Source organism: Ovis canadensis, chromosome 12 (genome assembly GCF_042477335.2).
Source record: "Ovis canadensis isolate MfBH-ARS-UI-01 breed Bighorn chromosome 12, ARS-UI_OviCan_v2, whole genome shotgun sequence".
Taxonomy (NCBI): domain Eukaryota; kingdom Metazoa; phylum Chordata; class Mammalia; order Artiodactyla; family Bovidae; genus Ovis; species Ovis canadensis.
The window spans coordinates 40,473,028-40,485,358 of record NC_091256.1 but is presented as its reverse complement, the minus strand read 5'-3'; the positions used below and the strand labels follow the sequence as shown (position 1 = coordinate 40,485,358).

The window sequence follows — 12,331 nt, the reverse complement described above, 5'->3', positions numbered from 1 at the left end:
ACTGGGCTGTGTGGCCCTGGCCACAAGGAGACGGCCATCCTGGAGGTGTCCTGGCTCACCCCCTGGTTTCACCGAGACCTCCAAGTCCAGGGCCCCTCCCACCGCCAAGCGGCCTCCTTACCTGCACCTGCCCAAAGACCATGCCGACCTGCTCTGCGGCGGTGGACTGCATAGCCCTGACCGCCAGGAGGAGCTCCCCGCCGAGGCCCAGGTGCTGCAGGTAGGTCTCCACGGCCGCCTGGGTCAGCTTGGCAAAGCCTTTGACCAACATGATGGCGTCCCCCAACATGGCAGCCACCCTGCAGGGCTGGAAGAGAGTGGGGGGGCCAAGTCAGGGTGGGGGCTCCACGCCCCACACAGGGTCACTCACACGGACCCCTCTACCCCAAACTCTGGCTGTTTGGTTTTTCCAGTGACCTCCCCCCTGGGTTGGCTGAGAGAAAGGCAGGGAGGGCCCAGGGCCCAGGGCAGACTGAGTGGCTCCCCACGCTGCAGGGTGCTGAGCAGAGAGAGGGTCTGTGGAGTTGGGGCCGCGCACCGGGCCCATGTTTCCTCACTTCATGGCACACGGTGAAGGGATTTAACTAAAGCTGCTCAGCCACCAAGTGGCAGAACTAGGACTTGAATCTGGGAGTCCCTGATTTAGACTGTAGGTTGGGGAGGGAACTCCTCCCTGCAGGCCTCTGGGGCCCTCAACCCCAATCCTCAGGGGCTGTCTGTCCATGCCCAGGCACTCTTGCTCTGCCCTGAAGCCCCTGAAGACGCCCACCAAGGGACAGCCATAATCCCTCCCCACACTCAGGCAATGCTCTTGGAAAATCCTAACCAGCATTAAAAACCAGCAACATGATATAGGACACTGTGCAGGAACAAGGCCGGCAGGGCCTGGCCTGAAACCTGGGTCCCCTCCACGCGCGTGCCAGCTGTTCTCTCCTTTCTACTGGGTCGCAGCATAAAGCGCGTTTCTTTATGTCAGCAGTGAAGCAGTGGAAAGCCAGTGCACACAGCATGCCTCACAGGGTGGGGCGGTGCTGGCAATCTCCCAGGCATTGCTCAAGACCTACCTGGGGCTGTGCTGCTGGGAAGGGTAAGATAAGCTAAAATGAGGGGGTGCCGCTGAAGAAAAAACAGGCAAAAGAAAGGAGCTGGAGACTCCAGGGTGGGAAGGAGCACTCTGGCCAGGGGGCAGGGAGGAGCTGGGATCCACCAGGAGTCCCAGAGACAAGAGGATCGGTGTGAAGGTACAGTGGGCAGGAGACCCACAGGAACAAACCTGGGAACAAACACAAGGAGGCCCAGAAGTGCAGCTACACCCTGGACGCAGGGCTGGGCCAGCAAGAGGGAGGGGACCGTCCCAGAGACACCTTCAGGATTCTCATCAGATTAACTAACAGAAGTGCAGACAGGAAGGTCAGGCCAGAGCACTGACAAGGATCTCAATCAGAACCCTTGGGACTTCAAAGACGCAGGCTCGCTCCTGTCCGCCCTTCACGGGGAAGCAGCCCGTCAGTCCAGAGACACCTGCAGGGATCCGCTCAGCTTCTAAGCATGGGCACAGCTACTTTTACTTAAAAGAAGAGAAACCCACAAACACACAGGAGCCTGGAAAGTTAAGACAACCCACCCAACCTGCCCTCAAAGACCCCTTCACCTTCATAGGAAGACAGCTCCCAGACACTAGGCTGGGGTGCTTTCCACACTCCATCTCCTTTTAATCTTTATAAGCTACCTAATGACATGGATATCACTGCCCCCATTTCACAAAGGAGAAAACCAAAGTAAGAGGCATTAAGGAACTGGCTAAGGCCATTCAGCTCCAAACGCTCAGTCCACAGACACCAAGGCACTCCCACAGGGAGGCACTGATTAGACACAAATGAACCTCCTGTACCCTAATCACAGCCAAGGAGGTTTCTGGAAGGTGACCATACCCTTGAGGGAGACGGGAAGGAGGGGGGAAGCTAGCCCTGCCCATCACCCAGTGCTATTTCACACCCGGGGCTCCACTCTGGGCTCCTGCTCCTATGGCAATAAACAAGTGTGAGCCCCACAGACCAAATGTCCAGGACTGGGAAAAGATCACGTAATCACAGCTCAAATGCAGCTGGTGCCAGCGCTCAACAGCTGCCCTGCCCCCAGTCCCACCCATGACACATTTCACTCACAAAGAGAGAGGTTTTGAAAGAGACATCAGGGACACGCAATGGCAGAGGCCGGGGCCCCAGCCCCATCTGTTCAGAAGGACCCTTGCAGGTGGTCCCAGGACCATCCACCATACCCCTCTGCTGCAGCAGTCCCCAGAAACAGATCTTCCCCTTGCTCACTCCTAAATCCAATCCAGATAACCAAGCAGAGACTCTCATAGGCCATGTGCACACATGCTAAGTCGCTTCAATTGTGTCCGACTCTTTGGGACCCCATGGACTGTAGCCCGCCAGGCTCGTCTGTCCATGGGATTCTCCAGCCAAGAATATCAGAGTGGGTTGCCATGCCCTCCTCCACGGGATCTGCCTGCGTCTCCTGTGGCTTCTGCATTGCAGGCAGATTCTTTACCACTGAGCCACCGGGGAAGCACCTCACAGGCCACAAGCCTCGATAAGTCCAAAACCTCACCTTGTCTGCTAACTGATAGACCTATTTCATTCTGTTTTTAGGCTTAAAACTAATTCTACTAAATTTCTCATCCAAGTTATCATAACCACATAACTAAAGTTTTGCTAGAGCAAAGCAGATAAGTGGGTTTTTTGGCCAATTTCCCCTGCCTAGCTTGAATGGCCCCACTGTGAAATACCCAGGTATGGTCCTGCACTCTGAAGAGGCAGGTCTGGAACCACCAGAGTCCAGTCCTAACTCTTTTGGTTTCTAAGTATGTCAGCCCTGAGCATAGTACCTGATGGGCCAGGATGACACCTACATTACAATGATGATTTTTTAAAAATTCAAAAGAGGAAAAAAATGTTAAATAAACTGACCGTTTTTTTTTTTGTTTTTTTTTTTTTGCTGACAAAGCAAGAGATTTTATTGGGAAAGGGCACCCGGGTGAAGAGCAGCAGAGTAAGGAAACCCAGGAGAACTGCTCTGCCGCGTGGCTCCTGACCGTTTTTTTTTAAATTAAATTCCTGCATTTGGGAAATATAAGTAATAACAGTCTCCTTCACTATTTTCCTAACTGTATTTCATTAACTTTTAGTTCACATATTCCACTTTCAAAGTGGCAAATAAATATGTCATCTTTAAAAAAATGAAAAATTAATTCGCTATGCCTCACTTCTTGCCTGCATGGTTGAATCCTCATACCGGAGAACTTTCCATGGGTGCCTGTCTCACCCTGGACAGCGAGTGCCGTCATGGAGGAGGAGGACTAGAGCCAGTCCCCTGGGAAGGCAGGTTCCATCCACATGGCAATGACATCACGGAAATACACCTTCCCACTACTGTGGGGCAATACTGCCTCTTCTCACGTTAACAGATGCTGTTCATAAACAGTCTGACCTCGTGAACAGATTCGTAGGTAGACACATATTTCAAAATCGCAGCCCATGCCAGCCCCCTTGAGGATATTTATCTAACGTGCAGGGACCACTGCCCCCAAACCTCCCCACATGCTGCTCTGCTGCGTACAAAGTGAAACATTCAAACCTTAGTCAATACCGGGTATTTTTTGACAAAGGAATGTCTACCCTCAAGGAGCAGGGATGGGAAGGTGGACAACTGCCAGAGGAAATACCTTTCCAGAACTGTGTTCACCTTCTGATTTTCAAAAATTGGCTCTCATAAATCCTACTTCTAATACACCAGAACCCCAACGTGACTCAGAATTCAGCTATCCTGAATGTTGGTGCAAAACCCCTGCAGGAATGCACAGGCACCAGGCACTCAGCTACACCAGCAGGCACTTTCATCAGGATCTTAGGTAAATAAAAGCAAAAGCCCCGAAAGCACATTAACCACAAGTTTCAAATCTTATCCTCATCACGATTTCAGCTTCAAGTATTAGAGCCCTCACCCCGGCCCGCTTCACCCTGCTGGTTCTTAAACGGGTTTGGGGGACCTTGCTGAGGAACAATACAGGGATGAAGGGTATTTTCAGGCTCCTCACCCACTTGGCACCATGCACCCAGACAACCTGGGCGCCGCCCGCTCTCCTCTGAGCGAGCACCAGTGAATATAGCAGTGGGGGTGGAGGGTGGGCACTCACATTCAGGGGCGCCCACTAAGGCACCAGCACTAAAATAAAGTCACTCGGTCTATTTTCTCAACACAATTCCCCCCTGGTGCTTTGGACTAGCCTGCGCAGGTCCTGGGATGAACCTGCCCTTGGCCCCAGCGCTCACAGCTGCAGTGGCATGCACACACATCTATAATGGGCACGGCCACCACGGCAACAACCAGAGGCCAACTGAGACTAACACACGAGGATCAGGTGCAGGGGAGGCAGCTGAGCAGCGGCAAAGCCTGGGAGCCCAGCCAGCCCAGCCTCGGACACAGCACACTGCCCGCCTCCCCAGCAGGAGGGCGCTGAGGGTGGGTGGGGGCCGGGAGGGGGTCTCCAGGCCCCTTTTCCGGTCTAACATGCTAATGGGCTATAAAGGAAGTAAACAAAGTTGTTGTCTAGAGAGAAAGAACTGGAACAAATGCAGCTCACCACTCCCCAGGGGCAGACACTGAGAAAGAAGCACAGCCCCCTGACATGAGAATCCTCACGCTCCGAGAGGAAATCTTCCTGCTGAACCTTCACTCTCTGACCTTCCCCACGAGCCTTCATTCACGCTGAAAAACAGACTCTGAGATCCTTTAGCTGGAAATTACCTGTGGTGTGAAGGCCTTCAAATCTAGCCTCCAGAACTGAAAAAAAAAAAAAAAATCCACCAAGTGATGCCTACCTGGCCAGTTACAGTAAGATGTATCAGCAGGACAATGAGCTGTGTTCTTTTTAAAAATAAATGGGACTTCTCCGGCTGTCCAGTGGTTAGGGCTCAGCGCTTTCACTGCTGTGGCCTGGGTTTAAGCCCTGTTCAGGGAACTAAGATCTCACAAGCCGCGTGGCGTATCCCCATGCAGGGATACATACCCCATGCGGGGATACAAAATACATACTTACATAGAACAGACAATCCTGACAAGCATTAAACAAATAAGGTCACCATAAATTTTTCCATCCGGACCCACATGGGAGAATTTTATTTGGGGGGAGGGTTCCCATATGCATCCCCAAGCCCCTCCTTCACTGCCAGAATTCACAATCCGTCACCTGTCTCTTCTCACAAGGTGACAGTAAGCCAGGGACAGAGAATAAATTTATTAAGCCACTGTTCAATCCCCTCTGTAAGTATGAAGTGTGACAAGACAGACCAGCCCCCATCCAAGGAAAGCCCCAGAGTCTGTCTCTCTAAAAGCGAGCACACCCTCCTATGATCTCTTCCCATCCCGAGCTGGCCTGGAAGCCATGGGATGCCTGGTGTAAGGACCCCAAAGCAAGCTGCACAGCAAGCCCTTTGTCTTGGGGAGTGTGTGTGAAGCTCACTGACAAGCCTTCCCGAGCAGGCTTCAAGCCTCGGCTGCTGCATGCACGTCACCCAGTGTCCCACGGATATCAAGCTCAGCACATCCGGAACTGATTTCACTCCCCTTACCCGCCCACCCAGGATACCCATCCTGAGGACTGCGACCACCTCTCCTAACCCCCCCAGGTGCTCCCAGCTGGGCAACCACAGCAGCCCCTAACTGATCTCTCTGCCCCCCAACCCCCGCTTTCTTATGCAAGAATGCATGTCTTTCCTTCTCACCAGACCTCAGCGCAAACAGCACCTCTTCTGGGATGTTCTCCCCAACATGTCCCATCCCCAAAGCCCACCCACGTCCCTCCACAGCTCCTTGTTCCATCCCCAGGTAGCAGTGACTGTGCTCTAAATCTCCTGTGGGTCCCCCACACTGAGCTGTGAGCCAAAGGAGGGCACAGACCACACCTGTGGTCTCCTCTCCATGTCACCAGCAACTCACACCACATTGACACAGAGCAGACAGAAATGAACTCAGCTGGTCCCCCCAAGATTTAAGAAAGCCTACCTTTTCTGGGACAGGCTCACACCTGCTTGCGGCTTTTAATCTACACATGGAATCAAAGGTCTCCTAGGAGCCTTGTCTGAGGTACAGTTCTCACACTTTAGCAGGGCATCAGAAATCACCCAGGAGACTCGCTAAAACACAGCTTGCAGCTCCCCAACCCCAGGTTTCTGATTCTCTAGGTCTGAAAGGGAACCTGGAAATCTACCTTTCTAATAGATTCCCACCTGCTGCTGCTGTTGGTCCTGGAAACTTACCGTAAGAATCCTGTCCTGGAAGACTAGGGAAAAAGGAACCAAGGCGGCCCACACTCAAGGCCAGACAGAAGTCTAAACAGAGACCCTTTCCTCAAAGCTTCTCCCTGCTGCTCCCTAAAAGTCTGGCTTTGTCCCTAAGTGGAAACCTTCCACTGCCCCTTCCTTCCCCATTCCTCTTCCTCAAGAAACTGAAAAAGGAGACAGCCACCAAAGGAATCTCAAGACTGTAACTTAGTGTTCCTGGGAAAAGACCGTTTAGTGACCTCCAGGAGGCCCAGGATGGGGGCTCACAGGTGGCCAAGGGTAATCTTTTTTTACTTTGGGCATGAACAATTTTTAGTCTGCATGGACACTGGAAAGTTCCTTTACATGCTTGAAATTTTTCCTTCTTGCTTTCCCTCTTAGAAAATGAAAACACCAGGGGACTGTTTCCTCCAAGGACTGATAAGAGTGTGTGTGTTACAGAAAAGACTTAAACTTCTGAAGCCCAAATCCATAAACTTCTGTAGATGTGCCCTTCATGTTGGCCTTTAAAATCACACCCCAGGGGCCAGTATCTCAGACTGGCCCTAGTGAGGTCTGGCCTGAGGGCCCATTCATCAGCAGGTTCAGAAATATCCTAACACACATCAATTTTCAAAGCCAACTGAAAACAGGAAGAAGAACCCAGGAAAAGAGACAAAGAAAAAGAGCCTGTGCCCCGCTCCAACCCCACCTCGTACCCACCCCTCCGCTCTCAGTCAGTCCCAGCCAGACCTGGTGAGCCAAGCTTCCACAATGGGGAACAGGCTACTAGGGTCATTCATGCCCCACAGCTACAAGCGACCTCTGGAATACCCCAACCTGAGTGTCTACTACAAAGTCCCCTTTCCCTGTCGCCCTCCCAGGCCATCCTTTCTGGGAGTTATCCAAGCATCCTGCCAAATTCTGTCAAACTGCATTTCCTTAACATTGACTGTGTGATAATTCAGCCACAAGAACATAAATCACAACACTAAGGCTGGCTGCATAAATAGTGGTACACCCACAGATGGACTGCTGTGCAGCCACTTAAAGTGACACTATGAAAGGTGTTCATTGGCAAATAAGAAAGTTTACCATATATTCCCACGTAGGAAGGAAGCAGGTTACACAACAATATTATCCTTTGTTTTGGAAGGATAGAAGGAGGAGGAAAGAAGTTTGAAAGAAGGGTGATGGGTGATAGATAGCAAACATGCAAAACAGGCCTTCTCTGGGTGGTGGGGTAATAAAATTCTTTTTACTTTCTTCATTTGCTTTATTTCCTAAAGTTTTCAACAAAGAACATGCACTACTTCTATAACAGAAAATAAGTTACAAAAAAAATAATCTTCAATATCTACTGTTAAGATGAAAAATACAAGCAAGCACACAGAGGTGTGATTCAAAGGAACTATCCCACGTCCCTCAAGTGTCTGTCCTGGGTGCGATGGGCAGAGGGCTGGATGGCAGATCAGAAAGCTATAAATAAGGCCTCTCCACACCCTCGTTTAGCCACTGTCCTTCATCAGAAGACAACTGCCCCTACCAGGCCACCCGGAAGATGGAACATGGCCCTCCCTCTTTCGGGAAAGAAGCTCAACTGCCCTTCTCAGGAAGTGGTGAGAAAATCACTTGGCACAGGCAGGTCTAATGCTGGCCCTGTGTTAAAAGACAGAAACAATTAATGGGTACTTTCCCCCAAAACAGGATCCTAGTTTAGAATAATGTAGTTAGTGCAGTGATCACATTTTTCTGAACCAGAAGTTAAGAGATGTAATATGACTGGTGCCCTTCTAGATCAGGGGTCAGCAAACCAAGGGGACAAAGCCAGTCCTGCTGCCTGTTTTTTTTAAAATAAGAATTTACTGGAACACAGATTACTGCTCATTCCTTTAGGTACTGTCAACAGCTCATTGATATGTCTTACCTACGGCTGTTTGGGGTTTTTTAGTTTGATTTGGTTTTAAGCTATAACACCAAGCTGAGTAGTTGCGAGTGAGAACTATGGCTCACAAAGCTTAAAATATCCCCTTATCTGGTTCTTTCAGGGAAGTGTGTTGACCCCGATTCTAGGGCAACAGAGTAAAACATAACCTCAACTGTCCCAGGAAATCTGGAAAGGTCACTGGAGTTAGAGCAGTCCACCAAAGCTGGCATTGGGGTGAGCACACCTCAGTAGAGCTCTGCTCCTGACCCCGAGCTGGGCACCTTCCCAGGCATAGAGCTGCCCACTACCCAGAGGCCCCAGGCAGGGGCTGAACAGAGGAGGGGCTCTGAGGTGACCACCTTTTACTGGCTCGCCCAGAACAGGATGATCTGAGGGCTGCTAATGAAGGGGTCAGGCCAGGGGTGGGGTGGGGTCAGATGCCGACTTCCTGTTCTCCTTCCTCCTGCCTTTCCCAAGGTTTTCAGCCATACAGCTGCCTCCCGCGTTTCCTCATCTCACATTAAGATGACCAGTGCACTGTCAGTCCACTGCTTGAGACTGAATGGCTATAAATCCATCATCATTTAACCTCCATCATCTAGTCCTCCATTCCAGAACTTTCACCATATCCCTAACAGGGGGCCCCTCTGCCAGGCAAGCACCAGTGTGTGCCTGGGAGGGGAGAGCCAGGCAGACAGGATGCCCACTGCTGCTCCCACTCTCAGCCGCCCACTGAGCCCCCAGCTGCAGGACAGGGCAGCCTCCTGCCCTGGTCCAGGCTGCTCACCACAGACTCCACGCGGGGCTGAAGACGCAGCCCTTGGCTGGCACAGTGGAACTGTCCCCTGTAAGGAAAGAAGTTTATTTCTGGGCCTCAAGTTGTCTCCTACGCTAAGAACTTCATGTTCCTTCAAAAGCCATTTCCAGACTATAGGGATTTTTTTGGAAACCATTTAAAAAGTATAGACTCTTATGCTAACACACTCAGGAGCTTGTTGAATAGCGGGCACTCTGACATTCTCCAGTGAATTTCACTGGTTCCCCAAACATCTGGAGCAGAAGACCAGCATAATGATGATAACTGTAGCTTCTCTTATTTACTGAGAGTTTATTATATGCCAGGCTGTGTGCTAAGTGTTCTATGTGTATTACCTCACTTACTTTTCTTTCTTCCCTGACCAGGGATTGAACCCACAACCCCTGCATTAGAAGCCTGGAGTTTTAACCACTGGACTGCCAGGGAAGTCCCCTCACTCAAGGAAGTACTACTATTATGTCCATCGTACAGTGAAGGAACTAAAGCAGAGAGAGGTTAAGTAACTTGCCCAAAGTCACACAACAAGTCACACCACTTGCCCAAAGTCAAAATAAGAGCTAGAACTCGAATCTATCATGGCTCAGGAGCCCCGCAACCATTTAACAGGTAAAAGGAGAAAACAAGCAAAAGAGTGATATCCTCGATGGCAAGCCTCCATTCTTCACCCACTGGGAAATTAAGATATTCTTAGGACTCCCTGGTATGTTGCCCCAAAGTGGACAATGGGCTGGGGGCAGCGGGAGGGAATCGAAAAAACAGCAGCAGGAGAAGCTCCAGCCTCTAATGACAATCCAGAGAGAAACTCAGGCCACGAATGAACCTGCACAGCCCAGGCCTCCAGAGCACAGGTGGGTACCTCAGGGGGCCCCAGGTGACCTTTCCTCTCACTGGGGAGCAAACGCAACTGGTTACAAACACCAACATGCCAAGCATGGGGTCCTGAGTGCAGTCTCACTGTCTGATTATGAACCAACGTATTCTGCTAAGAAGATTAAAAAAGATTTGGTTCAGGAAGTGATACTGATGAAGCAGTCAAGATGCTCTGGAGTTGGGCACTCCCGGTTAAAATTCTGACTCTGCTGCTGACCTAATTAGTCATTTAAGCTCATCTTTGCACCTGAGTTTCCCTCATCTGTTCTCAAGAGGAGTGGGTTAGATAATCCATATAATAGTACTTAGGAGCCCGAGTGCCTGGCACACACAGAAGGTGCTCAGAACCTGCTAGTTGATGATCATTATTAAGACCACACAGACACTCTGGAATGAGGTCTGGACTTGGTGAGACCAGAGAGAGCATGAATGAGACCAGTGTGGACAACCCTCTTACTGATTTACACTCCCAGCAGCCGGGCCACGTACGGTACCAGATGTGACTCAGGGAGGGCAGACTCACCCTCTCCTGGGGACCAGTGTGGCGTCTACGGCTGTGGTGTGAGGCATTACTCAGGAAAGGCAGTCCGGCGTGCTGGCAGCCTGCAACCAGTGCCCAGGACAAGCAGGATAAAAATACCGCTGGTAATCCTCAACACGGTCGATGCCACTCTCAGAGAAGATAACTGCACGGGAGGCTTTCGCTAGGTATTTTCAGGGAGGGACAGTGCAGGGAAACCCCTGACGCCCACAAGTTCCCTGGCTCCATCCTACAGCCCATCTGCCGCCAGATTAATCCTCAAAGCCTTTTGCATCACGATTCACCCTCGGCTCAAATGGCTCCTAGTTTTCTACAGAATAAACCCCTAACTCCTGAGCCTGAAGGTGGAGGCTGAAGTCAGGACCCAGGCCTCCCGTCCAATCTGTATTCACACCTGTGTATCCCCACCACACACATACACACACATGCACACACCTACTCCTTCACCTGTGCACTTCACCTATGCACCCATCACCCATGCAGACTGTCTGCGTGATGCCAGCCTCTGGGCCTGGGCATCAGCTCTGCTCTGATCAGCCAGAATGCTCCAGGTCCCTGAACCTGCTTCCTATAACCTCACCTGGATACTAACGATGGCCTAAGTCCAATCTAAATAAGAGAGACAGAAGTACTTTGAAATGGACGAAAATATTCAACATTCCTTGAATATATTCAAGGACATATGTCTAAATCGGGCCCTCATTTTTTCTCAGCGCTTATGAACTTAAGACTTTCCATTGATTGACCAATCCAGCTCTGGTCAGATTCTGCCCCATTTGTAAGTTACCTTTAGCACATAGAAGTCTTTTCAATAATAAGCTTCTTGAGGGAGGCTCACATCTCACATATCGATGACTCTTTCCACCCCCACTCCCCCCGACATACACACAGGCCACACAAACACAAAGGTCATCTGCAGTGTCACACAGAGGTGAGTAAGGACCCTGGTGCTGTAGTTGAGGAGTTTCTCTTAAACTAAAATCAGGTATTTATAAGGTTGTGTAAATCTGGCCAAAATACTGTGGGTGGCTGTGGCCGGCTGAATGATGGCCACCCAGACATGTTCACACAGATGAACACACATATTCTAATCCCCAGAATCTGTGACTAAGTTATCTTATGTGGTGACAGGGACTTTGCAGGTGTGATTAATTAAAGAATTTGCGATGGAGGGCTATCCACCTGGGCCCAGCGTAATCAGGGGTCCTTATGAGCGAGGCAGGAGGATGCAAGTCAGAGAGGGAGATGCGAGAGAGGCAGAGGTGGGAGCGATGCAGTTGTGAAGACAGAGGCACGGCCTAGGGAGGCAGGCGGCTCTCGGAAGTGGAAAGAGGAGGGGAGCGGCTCTGTCCTTGGGCCCCCAGAGGGTCTGCTGACTCCTTGGTTTTAGCCAGGTGAGACCCACACCAGACTGCTGACCTCCAGAATGTTAAGATAATAAATCGGTAGTGTTTTAAGTCACTGAGTTTGTGGTCATTTCTTACAACAACAATAGGAAACTAATGCAGTGGCTATTTTTTCAAAGGTAAATTGCTGGGTTGGGAAGAAGGGCTGTATTCTAGAATAATTTCGAGATCACTCCTCTAAAATAACTTACTGTGGTCACTCCACAAGCGGCACTGAGTGCCAGCTAGCGTCTGAGGCTGTGCTGGGTGCTGGCATGTCCCATGGGCCGCTTGAGACACATTCCTGCTCCTGATGACAGAGTCCTGCTTGCATTCAGTATAAACATGCCCCATTTGTCTACCAGCCTTGGTTCAACACTGAAAACATCACGGAGCACTTGTGTTACCTGCCAGGCACTGCACAGCGTGGGGCCCCGCACCAAGTAAGAGCCCCCACCCTCAGAACGC

General features: G+C 50.7%; 1 protein-coding gene across 5 annotated transcripts in view; it reads right to left on the bottom strand.

The window, feature by feature from the left end:
• The window catches only part of COQ8A (coenzyme Q8A), a 47,452-nt gene that overhangs the window by 24,397 nt on the left and 10,724 nt on the right, over window positions 1-12,331 (bottom strand). For 4 of the 5 annotated variants that reach the window (XM_069545476.1, XM_070289239.1, XM_069545477.1 and 1 more), the window contains exon 2: window positions 122-307. In XM_069545476.1, coding sequence (XP_069401577.1) covers window positions 122-289 — 168 coding nt within the window. In that variant the 5' untranslated portion in view covers window positions 290-307. Of the gene's footprint in view, window positions 1-121; window positions 308-6,320; window positions 6,503-12,331 lie in introns of those variants that run through there. The other variant, XM_069545478.1, reaches the window with a different exon arrangement.